The following is a 16,953-nucleotide window of genomic DNA, read 5'->3' as shown; positions in this document are numbered from 1 at the left end:
CCACAGGATTAATTCTGCCTACACATGGCTTTTCTAAATCTTTGCCTAAAGAGGAGGTTAACCTAAGACTAAGGTTTCCATTGTTGTGACTGCTGTTCTTAGATTTGTTTGGGGATTATGTGACATAATCATGTCGTTGTGTTGACAAGGACTTGATTTGGTGACTGTGGGACTCTTCCAGTACTATGCTCTATGGCCTTTTTAGGAAGGGAGGAAATACCTTCCTGTAGCTGGCCCGAGCATCCTTGAAACGTCGACTCAAGCTGCTGACTCGATCAATCACCAGTCGCCAAATGAGGTAGTTCTGGATAGTGCTGCGTGGGAAAGCAAAGCTGAGTTTAATCCCCTGATGAAAAAAAAAAACCCAACCACTAGTGCAGATAGTCAGAGGGAGATCTTAATTTTGAATGGAGATAAAGCAGATGATTGCTGCCAGTCATCAGTTTTATAGCATCTACAGGTAACTGGTCTTATTTAACAGGCTGGCTAACTGTAGAGGCATCCAGGCTGAGGACTGTACTACCATATCTGTTCAGGGATTAAGTGGGGTTTTTTGTTTGTTTGTTTTTTGCCTTCTAGAGTGTAACAAGAGCTAAGCCTATGATGTATTTTTCCTTCCCATTTAACCTTTTCTAAGCATGTGAGCAGGTGAGACACAGAGTACCACAGTAGTTTGGGACCCTGGGACCTTAGAAGACATTACCCATGTTTTACAGTGAAGTGGTGTCACTTTTCTCAGAGAAGCTCTGGCAGAACTAGCAAGTGGGCCTAATAATTTACATTTCCACAATACTTCCGTTACTTCTGTCTCGGATATTCTCCAGTTTCTTTACCTTGCTGAGTACTTTGAGATAATTGCTTTCAGCTCTTGCAAATAGGGCATGCCATACACAACAACCTCTTCTTCTGGGTCAACCTGAACACTTACTGAAGACATGACACCTTGGATGAAGAAGGTCCAGTTAAATTCCTAGGCAGACAGAAAGACAGATATCAATGTCAGGTGTCTTAGTAACTGTTTGGACTTTCTGCAGTCTGTGGGATTGAATGTAGCTGCAGTGATGTTCAGTAGAAAAATGCTTTTTAAGAGACTCTGAAGACAAGATTAAGAATGGGAATGACTTTATACCTCTCTTTGTTGCATCCCTGATCATTTCACGAAGCCATTTCCAATTGGCATGGTAATAAGAGGAGGCTGAAAGTATTAGACTGCTCATTAAGCACTTACGTTCAATGCAAACTTTTCCTGTAGCTCTTTTAAGGTCATTTTGTTGTACAACAAGGTTACATCATGCCTTTCTTCTGCTGGGGTAGTTGCCTGAAGACATTCACAAGGTTATTACTAGAATCAACTGACACAAGTGTCAATGGCTGAAATTGCATGCATGCACATATACACACTCGAATAATATGTGACTAAACCAGTTTATTTTGGAAAAGAAAGCTCAGATGATGGTGTCTGGTGCTGCTTTCTAAACTTCAGTACAGGAACTCAGGACCTCCTATTCAATAATGTTTCAGTAACATGTTGAGGCAAGCAGTTCCCTCTATCCTCTTTAGAATGGAAGACTAAGCTCTTAGAGATTTTTAGGGTACTGTGGACTTCTAAGGATGCAAGGGAGCTAGCCCTGGTGTTATCATAGTGTATGTTTAGCAGAAGATTATCCTTCTTTAGGAGACTTCCAAAAATAAATATGGCTAGGGCTAGAGCAGACACAGTAGCAGTGTATGCAGTAGACAATTATACACACAGAGGCTCTGATTTCTGGGCTGCTTACAGCACAAGAAGTCATCTTCCCCCTCCATTCTTTGAGGCTGTGGGTTTTCTGCTGTATTGAAAACTGCTGCACAAAACAGCAGGAGACTCTCCCTCTCACCCCTTGCCCCCGCAACACCCTGAGAAGTTCTTGATTTCTGTACTTACATTTGCAATCTCTGTTTCAAGCTCCATAACCTTTGCCATTTCCTCTTGGACAAAGGAATCGTCTTTAGACATGTTCTTGTCTTCCCGGATCATTTTGGCAATGGTGATCATGAACTGCAGGTAAGCTTCTCTCACCTGCACACAAGAAAGAGAACATGTGTGTGGCACTGTGAAGAAAAGGTTTGCTGTCTAGCATTTTGCATTCAGCAAACCATTCTTTTGTTATTTTAGCTTTACAGTGTGCTGTGAAAAAGTTGGGTCCAGGGGTCACAGCCTCTGCCCTTGTCTCCAGTGGAACCCTCCCCACTCCATTTTCTCATCTCTTTTTTTTCCTAGTATAATAGATACTACTGTAATACCTAGGACCTCAGTTCAACCTGAAATACCGTACAGTGCAGTTGCCAGTCTCAAAATACGTAGTGAAAGCAACACTTTCTGCTTCCCTGTGTAATCCAACTCTCTGGTGTTTTGAGTTAGAATTACTGCTTGAGCAGAAAGAAGCCTCTGTGTTTTGAGTTACACTATGGGAATAGTGATCCCTACTAGCCAAAATACCAGGGTAAACATGGAAGGTTTAAGTGCTCTGAAAGTAATACCATAAATCTTCTAAACTCTGTTTTTATTGTCTGAAAGAAAAGCTCCGTCTCAGATGGTTCCCAGTGATACCTTTGCTTTATTTCTAATAGGAGGGTATGGCTGTGATTTATGTCTCGGAATGGACCTTGAAAAGATACTTGGCTGCTGAGGGAGTACTGATCTCTCGTACAGGAAAGCTTAACACTACTTATTCTCCCTGCATACTTTTCTTCCTCCATAGACCTTGGAAACCAGATAAATACAGTAACTGTGAAATTGAGTCTGGGCACTTACATGATGATGATGGTTTGTGTTTTTAGGCTGAATGCTGAGGCCTTAATCAGGCCAGACTCCCACAGGCCTCAGCAGGAGTTTTGCCAAAAGATGCTGGACTAAGCACAGGGGGAGTTTGGGTCATCAGAGTCTGGGTCATTGTCTGTGGGAAGTGAGCTGTTAAATAGCAAATAAAAAGGGGTTGTGTCTCCTCATCATTCATTAAGATTAAAAACACAGCCTTAGCCCTTCTTCTTTATAGCTTCAAATTAAAACTGTATTTAAGCAGTACTGATTTGCTTTTGCTAATTTAGGATTGTCTGTGTATTGTACCTGATTTTCTACCTCCTACAAGTCAATCTAAGTCTGACTTTCATGCAACGATGCATAAATCTTTTCTACTGTAACTGCCACTCTATAGGTGAAACTTGTGGAATAGAATGCTAGTCCCAGTAGCTATCTGCAGTTCCCAACACAACTACGTGGAGATTGTTTTGTGTCATGAGACAGATAATAGAAGTTGGCAGTTGACGTAGGTGTCCAGAAGGTCTGGAAACAATCTCATAAAAACTTCACAGGACTATATTTTGGACTGTATTATAGATGAAAATATGGTCAAATACATAGCAGTAAGAAGAAAACTATTCTCACTGATGTTTTCATCTCCATTTACAACCACTAGACAAAAGAGTCTAAAATGCTGATTGTTGTCTCTCCGTATTCCCTTCCATTCATGTTAGGAAAATCAGTTTGACGTTAGGCTGCAAATACTCTTTGTTAGTATGACATAATTGAGGCAAATAAAATGTACTAGAGCAGTATTTTCATCTTGGGAAATGGATACATTATCTGCAACAGCTTTCTATGCATTTACAGAAACCCTCACATTTTTGCTCTGAGCATTGGCAGAGTAAAGCAGCTAGAAAATAATCTCTCACAGTTTTCAGGTAATTTGGGGGAAAGGGGGGAGTAAGTGGCAGCAGATTCTTACTAGCTGAGTATCTGTTCCATTAATACAGCTTTTGCTGCTCCACATAAAACACTTTTTATTTCTTAACTTCTTTCCTCTGAGTGAAAATGTGAAAAATTCTGAATGTTTTGGTGTTTAACAAAACGTATTTTGGTGTATTGTATGTTCAGATATGATCCAGTATGATAATTCTTCTCCCATATCTATAATCCATCTTTCCAGTACCTTGTGAAATAGTAGCCAGAACCAGTGGCTTTAGAAGAAGATATAAGCAAACCCAAGATAACCTGCCCTGAAAATGTGAACCTATCCTTCAAAATTGGAGACTGTTTTAAGCTATAAAACACAATGATTTTATTTTCCCATAACCTTCTCATCTGTATGAATTGGCCAGTTCGGGGGCGGGGCTTGATATTTATACAGTTGTTCAGACCTTTTGTAAACTTTACAAAATTTTGGCATAACTAGGAGAAAATGTAGCAATGATTGTTACAGTCTAATTCTGATTGTTGCATAACATGAAGATTCATATATTTGAGTTTTCCAAAACACAGGGATAAGTAATAAAGTTGTTTTAGTAGCACATATTAAATAAATTAAAAGGAATACTTACTTTTTGATAGTTGCCCCCATTAAAGTAGTAATCCCTGGATGGCATTCCTAAACTTGGCTGGTCAATCTGAAGGAAATCATACATTTCTTTAGTTAGTGATGAAAAGGAACTCGTGTTGTCCAAAGGTATCCTTGAAAGGCAACATGAACTGTGCTGCATGTGCCATCCAAAAGTACACTCTTACCAAATATCAGAGAACTTTAGCTTTCTAGGAACTGGGGTGAGGTGGAAGGTACAACTTTTGTCTCTGGATTTCTAGATAAGGACAGGATGGATACTTAGTGGGGATTATTAAGCAAAATCTTTCAGTAACCATTGAGATCTAAGAATAAATTCAAGCAACTTAGAAATGAAGTTGCTTGACTTGAGGGCTAGACTTTATGCTTAAACATACATGATCAATCTCTGAAATATTATTACATGTTTTAAAAACATGGTTTCCTGCTACCTATTAAACCTCACCATCATTTTGCAAGTCACAAGAATTTATAACCCTTAAATACTGTAAATCAGCAAAGGTCCATTGATTTTTATGTCTTTAACTGAAACAAAAATTATGTTACCATAAAATGTTTCCCAATATGACTTTGGGACAGACCTGCCACTTGGGGTGCAGAACTGTTGCATGCATTTTGCCCGTAGTGCGTGTACCCACTGACTTATGGAAAGCTCATCTGTAGGCAGTGTAAATAACTATCCATTATGATTCTGGCATATAAATAATTCCCTGCAATTTTTTTCTTACATAAATGATGTGTCTGCTGGAATCCCGGTCATCATTCCATACAAACATGTCAATGAGGACACGTTTGTTAAATCTGGAGTTCATTATGGAGAGTTTTTCTTCCATGCTCCAATTTGGCTCTAGGAGGTAAATGGGAAAATATACATCATTTATCAATATGTATCAGGACTGATTAAGTTGTATAGTTTGCAAGCTTATTGCTGAAATTGTATAGAACCAGACTGGACATGATGTGAGAATATTTGTACAGGACATTTCTATAGTGGCTAGAAATTGCTAGACTCTTCTTACGAGCCTTATCTGTCTCAGTGATATATATATAAAAATAATTTACTGATTACTTTGTATATATAATTGCCAATGCATAGTATAAATCACCATGACCTTGCCTACTTAGGCAGTTATACTCCAAACCCTAATTAATATGCAAGCATTAGAACACAGCTATATTGGTTACATTGCTTTTGTTTTCATTATTTATGTTGGTCCTTTAGGTTTCCTAACTGTCTTAAAATGTACACTGCTCACGAATGAGATCTTATAATATGGGTATTAAATTTATACTATCTTATTTAGACAGATCACTGCGTGCTAAATATGTATGATACCATGACTTTTGTTTGTGAAGAAAAAGTTAAAATGGAGGATCTAATTCAATGACAGAGTCTCCTTAGTGCAGTAAATAATTCTGACTTAACACTACTGAACTCCTTCAGGCACAGAATTACCTTTGGTCTTATTCCACTCTGCATAAGCCACTGGCCAATCTCCAACCATCGTTAAGGCCTCTAGCAGAGGCAATGAATCTCGTTGCTCTATAAGACCTGAGAGAGGAAAAACAAATACTATATTGTTTTTATAGGAAAAAAAAATGAAGAAAAATAGGTAATGGGCCTAACAGTTTAAATCTGAAACTGAATTTGTCATAGCAGAAAATGAGAGACCACTAAATCATCTGTCTCCTACATTAGTCTTCAGAAAAGTAATGAAAATACTTCTGTTGACTTCAGTACCAATTTTGACTGAATCGGTTTGGAAAGGATGAAATGGGATACGTTTTTGTATTCAGAAGGGAAGGCGTTGCATTGACAACAGAGGTAGGTAACCCACATCCATCCTTTCCACATCCCAGGATGTGTATATTGAGCCTTAATGATGTACCAAGGCATCTTCATTCATTTGAAGATTAGCTTTCCAGGCAAGGCCGTGTATATAAGATAGATATTAACTGGACTTTTGCTTAAAAGTACATTGGTACTTTTGTACATTTGGTATCGAGCAGGAGAATCAATCAATGGAACAAGAATAGACTCACTCTCATTCATGCATGACTTGTAAAGTATTTTAGCTTTCTGAAATGCTTCTCTGTCCCCTCGATCTGAAGTCTCCAGCACACCTGGGGAAGGAACCATTGCAGTGAGATTTTTGCCCTGGAGAGCTTTGATCTTTTCACAGAAATCACTGAGAATTCAGGGCTATGATAAACACTTGTTATTGTAGGCTTCAATTACTGTGAAACTAGAGTGCTCTTTAAAGGAGCTATTAATGGAAAAAGCATCAGGAAGAAGGACATGCATACAGCTTGTCCTGCTGCTTTTGAAGTTAATACCAAATCACCTATGGCTAATTTTTAGTGGGAACAGGATGTTCCCACAAAATGGGTGTAGTAAGAGATATAGAGATTAAAGGACTACAGGAAAAAAAAAATCACAATCAACACTTGTGGAAGTTTATTTCTCTGTATAATGTGCAGTTAATAACATCTGAAACTAAACACAAGTGCATAACCAAGGATAGAGTAGCCTCATTCCTACCTTTTAGGATGATCTCCAGCTCATCTCTCAGGATGTCAAAAATGCTGTATCTGGAGCTAGTTTCTGGGATAACATGCCGGTTCAGCCAGCCCCCACAGGCATACTGGTAGAAATCCTTGCACGGGTCAGCTGTTGGGTCCATATTCTGAATTATTCTAGCAGCTAGGTATCAAAATTGGAGAGTTGAATTCCACAGACTGCCTGGTAATCTCTGGGACTACCAAAGACCGTCAAGAAGCTGCTTGGCAAGAAGGCGCCTTGCTTATGCTGCTTATAGTGAAAAAGACTCATTCTCATGTATTATGACTCAAAGGATCCTATTTTCTGCTTAAAAATGCATGGAAGCATCTGACGGCAGACATTAGTATTGCAATTGTACTGCTTTACAGAGGGAGCCTCTGAATGGCAGAATAGTTCTCCCAGAGCACGATGCCTTACAGGCACGAGCATGCTGCCCAGTGCTCTACCTGGGGTCCTAGCTTAGGTACCTACCCATGAAGTCAGTGTTTCCAGGGTGCAATTGGGAACATCTGGGCTGGAGTCTTACTTCTCTTGAGGTGTACAAGTAGATGCCAAAAATAAGAAGGTGAATAGCCCCATGTGTAGAATACATTCTCTTTGAGAGAAAATTCAGTCTAAGGGGATTCTTATTATACTTCATAGATACAGACTGCGTTGGTCAATCCACATCCTTGTGGCTCAGGCCAGAGCCAGAGAACTGTTGCCCACACTGGGAATTTTCCTGTACTACTTCCTTATGAATGATACTCCTGGTGACAAAGAAAGTATACAATGCAGAAGTAAGAATAGGGTTTTTTGCTCAGTTTTTACACATGGAACTGTATTTGAGGACAGCTGTACTTGCTGCCTTTGACAGTGTTAGCAATGTGTATCTAGCCAAAGGGGAAATTTCATTCCTTTTCAACTTCTTCAGTCTTAAAGCCTGAACTATTGTTTATTCAGGTTCAGTAGAATTAACAACATGTAAAACATCACCTCTGCAATAATCATTCATGGTAACAATCATTACCTGCTGTAACACATCCAGGTGTGGTACATATGTTGCCTGAATTGGTGCCATAGTGAGTGCCTGCAGGGAGAGGAATAAGAAAGCAGATAGAATTAGTTGTTTTGGAAAGAAATCGCTACCAGTGTCACTTGCCAGCAGCCCAACCTCAGTGACAGCTCTGTTTAGTTTTAAAGCAAGTGAGTGAATATTAGTGCCAGTAAAAGATACCAAATGACAACCGTGAAGAAACATCTTATCTACAGATTTATAAGGAAAATGTATTGGAAGCAGTATTACAACAGTTTTGACAGTGAATTTTAACTTTCCTGGAAGGAGACTAAGACCAGTTGTTTGGTTTGTTTGTTGTTTTGGTTTTTTTTACCTGCTAACTGCCTCTACAGTCTTTCTGACACATACTGAAAGTATGAGATCCTTTTCTAGATAACCTACTAAGATGATCTGAGCATCTGAGCTCTTCCGTGATCTTCAAAGTCACCATGGCTGAGAGGTTTAAAGAGGGGGAAAAAGCCCATAGCTGGATTTACTGCTTTCACACTGTAGTCACAAAGATCAAATGGGTGGAGGGGGGAGCTGGTAACAGATCTGTGTTTGGTTAAAATTTCAGATATGCCCTTCAAGGTTACTCCTTGCTGTTCAGCAGAGGTTGCTCCCTAATCAATGATGTTTAGGGCTGATGAAATAGTGTATAATGGAGACTGTGGACCTATGTTCAAGTCTGAGATAAGCCTGGAAAAGTCCAGTGAAGTCATTATCGGTGATCTCCAAGTAGCAAATCTGAGTAAGCGTAGTGCAAACTGTGCTAAGAGCTAATGGGTGTACTAGTTACCAGCTGTTTCAGTTGTTACATGAGCACACGTCTAGTAAAACATGAATTTTGTTCCATTGAGACCTTGGCTCAGTCCTGTTAATCACTTTCCTCAGTAGTTTGAAAGCAGTCAAACTTGGGAACTCTGGGGACCTTCATGACTCGCTGGTTTCAGCCCACGAAGGAGGAGTGATGTGATGGGGAATTTGAGAGGGAGCACAGGCAATGAAACCTTAGCAGAAGCATTTTGCTGTGACTTCTAAAACAGAAGAATTTGATGTGTGCCTCTATATGGGGAAATGGGTCTGTATGCTCATTCCAGCAGAAGCTGGAAAGTGCTGCTCCTGGCTATTAAGTTTCTATTTTTGACCACTTAGCCTTGGTTTGTGAAATTCTTCCAGTGAAGAAGATCCACAAAAAGCCTATGCACTTCTAATGCATTGATGGTGAGTAGAAACTGGAACAGACCCTAGCTTTTATTGCTTGGTACTCTACACTAAATGTAGTGCTAGGAGTTTGATGGCAGCGACTCCAGAGGGTCTTGATGTGAATTCACAGCCGTAAGTTCTACCCCAGCCTGATGAGTGGCCTTGGCCCTGGGCACAAGAAAATTAATTTTGCTGGTTTAATTTCCCACTTGTGAAACTGGACTAGCTTAGTATCTACTTATGTTAAATAGACAGCTACTTGGTTCCACACTGGAAAACGAAAACTTGATACCCTTACTTTCCAACAGGATTAGCCATGTTTTTAAACATATTTTTGATCCTTACACTATGATGTTTGCAGAAAAGAGTTACTAAAAAAATTCCTTCCAATGAAAATAAGTGTTTTACATGACAGCAAACAAGATTACACTAATTCAGACAGAAATAAAACAGTAGGGGAGAAAAGAGGGCTTGGAAGTTCATCAGTGGAAGCAACATAAAAAGCCCCCACTGTGATTGGGAATGTAACATTCAGGGTTCAGCTGAGTGCTGTCGTGCTGTGTGGGAGTAGATCCGCAGTAGAATAACTGTATGCCTTATTATAATTTAGTGTCTAGCAGTCTGAACATGGGATGAGCAAAATACATGTAACAATGTGAAGCTTCACACAGAGGGGTTTAGGGGTTTTTTTTTTTTTAGCACTGGATGAAGCTAAGCCCAATTTTTGGAGTTTCTTAAACTCTCTAATAACTTAAACTTGCCTCCCCCCCCCCCCCAAAAACCAAACCAACAAACAAACAAAAAACCCCAACACCCCCAAAACTCCAACACAACCACCAAAAGTCCAGAGTATTTCCAAGAATAAAAAAATCCTTTGGGGGGAAAAGAAACTAGTGGTTCAAAGGCATATGGAAATTTTCCATAAAGCAGAAATAGCAATGGGCAAGGTGAGAAAGAGATAATTTTTTAATTTTTTTTTTTAAATCAAAGCTTCTCTCTTTAATATAACCTGACGTTTAACTTCATTTTCCAGAACAAACTGCTTTCAACAAGATTCTAACTCCCCACGTTCAAAAAGCCCTTGTGATTGTGAAAATGTAATTGAGCTGTATAAGTAGGGAAGCCAAATCTGTTTTGAAACCTTGGTTGCACACTCATGACTCTGAAACTCTGCCACAAAACCAGATAATTAGAAATGGCTGGTGAGGGGCTCTCAGTTTACTTCTAAAAGTGGCTCCTTTGTTTTTCTATCAATTATCTCTTTTATGCCTCAGTACCGTTCCTGACAAAGAACCAAGCCAACCTGACTCCGTATGAGATATGACCAACACTGCCCTGTTTTGCTTCACAATGTACTTGTTGGGTCTTTGCTCACTTGACTGAGGCTCTGCCTACTGCACCTCTTGAACTTCAAATACCTAGGAACAAATGTAAAATGCACCTTCTAAAGTCTCAGCTAGACAACTCTATGCACTTCATTTTCTCAAACTACTTGAGAAACAACTGCCCAAGTTTTCAGTATAAACGTAGGTATTTCTCTATGTATTTATTTTTCCTTCCTGGTTAAATATTGCTGACATGTTGAGCTGTAATGACATAAGAGACTCCTACTTTGACATCCATGGACAAAGACTGCTGGAAGTACAGACATGGGAGGGACAACTTGGATTAATGTTCTACAAAGCCTAAAAGTTGAAACAAAACAAATGTCTAGCAGGGTTTAGATGGATGTGATGGGAAACTTCCGAACATAAAATCGTAAGTGGGACATGGGCTCATGTTTGACACTGTAAGGCATGAAGCTAGTAATTTGCAGCAGAGGAAAACTGGCACGTTGTTCAGCTCTGAATCCCATGTTAGCCCTGCTGCATCGAAAGTAAACACATCAGTGGAAGGGTTTGTAGGGAATCAATACTTGTCTCCTATCAAACCTTACCTCCCACTTGTCTTCTCCCACAGCCAAGTTCATCTAGAATCTAGCCACTTATATTTTTTTTCTCTTTCAAAATTAATCACTCCATTTTCCCACCTCTTTCTTCCGAGATACCCTTCCTTGGGTATACTTTTTAAAACTATCAAAGAGGGATGTCAAAAGAACAGAAATGGGCCAGAAAGATTTAATCACTCTAACTACTTTGTGCAGTACTAAGTTCCTTCGTGGCTCTCAATTCAGGACCTTTGCAGTATCACCCTTGCATTTACTTCATTAAGAAAGGCATACTCTTGCTCTGTTGATAGTCTTGTAAATAGAAAAGAACCATTGAACCCTCTGCAGACTGAAGGCTTTCTTCACTTTCAGTCTGACAGAGCACCATCAGAGAATTGATAAGGGAAGGTAAGCTTTAATGGAGCTAAATAAAATTACCTGAGCTGTGGGACTACTCCAGATGGAAGAAAATGAGAGAAAATAAGCACTCCAGACACTACTTCAGAGGTCAACTGCTCACTTGAAAAATGGCAGAGCTGGGACATGCTTCAGGGCACACGGAGCTCAGTGCAGAGAATTCTATTGTCTTAATTTGACTTTACAAGAAGCCATTGAACAATATTACATTTACTGGTCAGCAGCAGGATATAAGAATAACTTCTGAGGTCTGTAGAGCACTGTAGTCCTCTTCAGCAGGTCATCTTTTGAATGATAATTTTTTTTCAAATAAAAGTTGCTTTTCACAGCCTTATCGAAGTTCTTTTTAGACAACAAAAGCAAAGCAAATGATTCCGTACAGTCTCTGAAGCACAGTTTGTGTTTAGTGTTTTCCCACTGTGCATTTTGAGGACCACAGATGGCTGGAGATGGCACACATTGAAACAATTAGATCCACAGTTGTCATCAGGCAGTCAAGTGTGAGCTTTACCTTTCAGCACCTTATCTTTTCTCACACAGATCTCATCTGCAGAAGTGCTGTCAGCACTGCAGACTGCCTTTGTTGCTAACAGTCAATTGTTTGCAACAAATAATGTAATTGCCAAATTTAGCTTTTCTCCCTCTGAGAGGGCTGTCTATACCAGATGTCAGTGTCTTCAGATGGACTCCATAACACAAGTGTTTGTTTTTATTCCACCTTTCTTATGATTTCTTACCTATAGTCTACCTATAATCATGGCGGAGACAGAATTTCATGTAAGAATCGGTAAGCTGAGTATTTGCCCACTTTTGCAGCCCTGTATGGCCTGTCATTCCACATTCATGTAGCTCCATCTGAGTACAACTGAGAAGAGTCTTGCCACCCAAATGTCATTTCATCATGACTTTTGTGTTAGCTGCCGCTTCTTTAAATTCTCCATTTCCTTTGAATAGATGCCTCATTAATGAATGTTCATGAAGTCAAAACTAGGCAGCAGTCTAGGAGACAAGCCAGATCTCAGCCACAACCTTTTCTTAGTGTGCCAGTGACCAGTTTAGATATTGCCCCTAGCCAGCAGGTTCTTGCAAATCTATTTTTCAAGTGCATGTTAATTGCATTCACAGCATAGGAAATGCAGGAGCATAACATGGCTTTCTGAAATCCACTCCCAGAACAAGGTGCTGATAAATTTGAGTGTCGTATTTCTCTTCATTTATTTGTTTGTAGCCTGCCTAACCGGATAGAGTGTAGGTGAATAAGCGTGCCCTCTAGCTTTCTAGCAGCCTGTGTAATAGATGTGAATAGTGATAACCCGTGGGGATGCAGACACAAAAAAGATAATCTGTGAATCTTCCTTCTGAGAAACCTACAAACTTGGAAGCCAGAAAGTGAATAAAATATCAATTAAACTAGTAACATGACTTTTGAGCAGTCAGAACCAGCAATTAGGTGAGAATGAAAGTTGTTTGTAACTAAGTTGTCTGGAAAAGTCACTCACTGTGACTTGATGTCAGCTACAATAAGTGTTGAAATGTTCTTCAGGCTGTAACCTTTCCAACAAGTGATGAGATTTGGAGTTTAGTAAATATTTGTAGAACATAGCTGAGAAAGAGCTGTGAAAAGGCTGCAAAGATGTACGCGTGGGTGTGATGGAAAGATTGAGAGCGTGGTGTATTCAGATTCAAAAACAAATTACTTCAATTCCGTCTGCTTCCCTATCTATGATCACCCAAATATTACTCTGCTATTCTTACTATATTTCCTTTTAGCTTATTTAGATGAGGTTTTATGGGTATGAAAACTTCTTTGGATGTCAAAAATCCTCAAACTGCTTCTAGAACTGTATAACTGCATTGCTGTGAGAGCTTCAGTGGTTTTGTTGTCGGGGTATATAGATAAGTCACAGTCAGTATGAATACGTATTATGGGCATTATTGCTATAACCAGAGGCCTGTTTCATGCACCACAATGCTCTTCTGCAAGCTATATACAAGCAGAGCAAAAATGTACTCCCTGAACCACAAAGCCTATGTATACCTTCATATATAAAAAAAGAGAGAATGTGAGGCAGGATAGGTAATCCTTTTATTTTTCCATTAGCTAAACAGAATTACTTTTTAGAAGTCGGTCTGGGCAGTGTCATTCTGACACAGGATGTACAAAGATGAAGTGGTGAATCTGAATCTGCTCTTAATAAACAATCCAGTGTCCCATACACACTTCAAAATTAACATTCGAGTGAAATTAGAAATAAAGGAATCCCAAGGATAACATTCTTAGTTCTAACACAAGAATGCTGCTCAGCTACATTTTCTTCCTGTTGCTGTGCAGGATTTATATTTATGTTACACAGCTTTGAGCAATACACGCTTTTCACTTGGTAAGTCTAAGAAAGACTTCAGCCTTTTGACTGAGCATTGGGTATGGACCTAGATGTAACATCAAAACAGAACCAAGTGGAGCATTTGGACAACACTTTTCAAGACAAAAATGTTCCTGTTCTGCAGGAACATTCACTGATTGCACTGAAGAGCTCTTGCTTTCTCAGTTTTAGACCCAAATAGTGCATATAGGCATGCATCTAAAAATGCTGTAGACTAAAGTTCCTGCTGCTCAATTCCTACCTGTGAATTACCTAAAGCTTGTGGCTACTCTAGAGTCTAATGACCACATTTTGGTGTCTCCTATTGCAGTACTTCAACTATGTACGCTCCAATGTAAACTGGCAGAAACTGACACTAGGTCAGTGCTGAAAACAGTTCTTTAAGGCATGAGAAAAGAGCCGGGAGGAGCTGCACGCTGTACAGGACAAGCAGCATTATCAGCTCTGCGATCACCTTGCACTTGCATTTTGCTCAGGAATGTCTGAATCCGGGAAACATTTCCAATGACAGTTTAATTGCTGAGACAAGCTTGCAAAATATTTAGATTTTGGAACTGTTTTTTCACAGATAAGCCTTCCATCCAAGAAATGTAATAGTTAGCACTTGCTTTACGTGCACAGACTCTTCCCATGGATTTGGATGAGACACGAACATTTGGGAAAATATTATTAATACCCAAATTCTGATTTCCCTGAACCTAAGCAGCAAGATGTAGAGCAGATGTCTCAAATCCTTTATGCGTGCAAGCAACAAAATTCTGCATACCTCAATATTTTGATAAAGAAACTCCTGACCTAGGACCTAGGTCTGGGGAATTTCTTTCCTCCTGTCTCCCGAGCTAATACAATAAATATAAGCAACTTTCTGATGAGTATTATGAATACCAAATACTCACAGATTTCATCTAACACTGGAACAAATGCTGGTAACATTCAATTGCTGGTAGCAAAAGGAGTAAACAATATAAAGACTTTTCTCATGCATTATTACTCAGAATTGTGCAATGTTTTACTTACGAGTGCTGAAGCAAGCAGTTCACTGCAGCCAGGGGATGCAGAGACGTTTTAAGGAGAAAGCAATGCCTTGCTTCAGTTTTGCTGTTCCGACTTCCTAGTTTTAGTCTCTAGTGTTTTAGCAAAGCTCTGAATCCAAGAAGCATTCATGCAAATGACAAACATGAAGCAGGTGCTGCTACCAATCATGTCAATTGCTTCACAGATTTTTTAAATAGGACGGTGCATTTGGTCTGCTAGTGGAAAAACTTCGTTTTGAGAGTAAGCATGCTCTGCAGTTAACATATTAGGCAAAGCACCTCAAAGTAATATGCCTCACTGTCAGGTTCCTGACAAGACATTTGCATGAAAGTCACAGAACCAAATCTCCCTTAGAGATCAAATTGCCTGATGTAATATTTAAAAAGTCTCTCTTTCCTCAGCAGCACACTGGCTTTCTTTTTTCTTTTTAAAAAAAAAAAAAAAGCTTTCACATTGTAATAAGCAATCTCCCCTTTAGATCTGCTACGCAGCTGTTGCTTTGTAACTCCTGGCAATAATGAATCTTAACTCGGGCTTCTACAAAACAAGGAAATGTCAAGCCTTACACACAGATGCACAGATACACACCTTCTCCTCTAAAATAGTGCAACATTTTTTTTACCTTTGTCAAAACAATGCTGAATTCAATAAAATGCATAGAATTAATTAAAAGCATAGAGTCTTACATCACGTAATTTAAAAATGAAATAAAATCCAACATAATCCTCTCTGTGCATGAGCATGGAACAAGGCAGAAATAGCCAAGTCCCTCACAGAGGTGACCTCACTGTCTCCCTGTATTTTTGTTTTTGCAGAGCTAAATGAAAAGACTTGTATGTTGTTTGTGGAGGGAAGAGGGGAATTATTCACAGGTTCCTTACCTCTGCTGCTGGCATACAGGATCACCAGGGCGACCACTGCACAAGTCATGAGGAGCAGCAAGACAGCCAGACCGATTGCCACAAAGCTCCAGGATTTCTTCCCAGATTTTGTTGATTTTTCCACAATATCCATTTGACTTTCTGATTTCCCCATTATTGTAACTCTAAATTGAGGAGGGGAGGGTAAGAAAGAATTAACAGCACAGCTAAATCAATAGAGGGATAAATGCATGACAAATCAGGGAGGAAAAGGAAGCAGAATGAAAGCAAAGACAGATAAAGAAAACTTCCAAATTATTACATGTATTTGTCCATTTGATTGTCCACAGATTTGCCAACCTCATTCTCCATCTCCTGTGCCTGCCAGATTGTCTGCACTCGGGGTGTGCTGCTGCGGGCTGTTCTGGACTACACTACCCTAGGCTCTCAGTGGTGCAGTGTCATAACTTCAGGAGCCTGCTTTGCGAAGTATGGAAAAGTCTCATCACCAGCTTGGGCAACTCCTTTCTCCCAGACAGGGAAGGAGGGGAAAAACTGCCTTCTTCCACTCCCCACTTCGAAAAGTGTCTTGCTGTTTCAAAGAATTTTCCTCTTTTTTTTTTTCCTCTGTGGCTATGAGTAGGTCTGCAGAGCTCTGTTACCAGCAGCAGAATCCAAAAAGAGATCCTTCCAGGTGTGAGCGCCTTTGAGCTGTGTCTGCTCCGTCCTTAGCACACGCGAAGGGTTGGGAAAGTAGAAGGCTCCTAGAACACGTGTCAGCTCCCAGGTCTGCAGGAGTTTGTGCCTTCCAGCTTCTCAGTCTTCTCAGAGCCATGCTCCAACTTGGGAGCTCAGCCGTGTGCGGATCCCAGCTCCAGGCAAATGCTCCCGAGCAGCGGGGGGAGGAGGGCTTGCATCACAGCAGCAGAGAGCACTGGGCTCTCGGAGCCTGCAAGCAGCACCAGCTCCGCTCTGCCGCAGCTTCTCCTAAACTTCCTCTAGCTTTCCTGAAACCTGCTCCCAGGTTATTTAGTTGGCTGCTGCACTCGCAGAAGGAGCGTGGAGTCAGAGAGGTGCAAACCTATCGAAACCCTCTGGCTCTGGGAGCGCTGGCAGCTTTTGGGTGCGATATACAGGAACAGCTTCTCGTTT

At 40.1% G+C, this 16,953-nt stretch overlaps 1 protein-coding gene across 2 annotated transcripts in view; it reads right to left on the bottom strand.

Moving 5' to 3' along the window:
- The window catches only part of MMEL1 (membrane metallo-endopeptidase-like 1), a 31,717-nt gene extending 15,731 nt beyond the window's left edge, over nt 1-15,986 (bottom strand). The window contains exons 1-11 of one of the 2 annotated variants that reach the window (XM_010567952.1): nt 15,823-15,986; nt 7,946-8,005; nt 6,916-7,077; nt 6,417-6,497; nt 5,830-5,925; nt 5,102-5,220; nt 4,357-4,422; nt 1,925-2,059; nt 1,229-1,318; nt 834-970; nt 221-314 (exon numbers count right to left, since the gene is read on the bottom strand). In XM_010567952.1, coding sequence (XP_010566254.1) covers nt 221-314; nt 834-970; nt 1,229-1,318; nt 1,925-2,059; nt 4,357-4,422; nt 5,102-5,220; nt 5,830-5,925; nt 6,417-6,497; nt 6,916-7,077; nt 7,946-8,005; nt 15,823-15,976 — 1,194 coding nt within the window. In that variant the 5' untranslated portion in view covers nt 15,977-15,986. The remainder of the gene's footprint in view (nt 1-220; nt 315-833; nt 971-1,228; nt 1,319-1,924; nt 2,060-4,356; nt 4,423-5,101; nt 5,221-5,829; nt 5,926-6,416; nt 6,498-6,915; nt 7,078-7,945; nt 8,006-15,822) is intronic. The other variant, XM_010567954.1, reaches the window with a different exon arrangement.
- Between the last annotated feature and the right edge of the window lie 967 nt (nt 15,987-16,953).

The sequence above is a fragment of the Haliaeetus leucocephalus genome, unplaced genomic scaffold, assembly GCF_000737465.1.
Source record: "Haliaeetus leucocephalus isolate CR32 unplaced genomic scaffold, Haliaeetus_leucocephalus-4.0 Scaffold230, whole genome shotgun sequence".
NCBI classification, from domain to species: Eukaryota; Metazoa; Chordata; class Aves; order Accipitriformes; family Accipitridae; genus Haliaeetus; species Haliaeetus leucocephalus.
The sequence above is the reverse complement of the archived record's forward strand: the minus strand, read 5'-3'. Positions and strand labels throughout refer to the sequence as shown.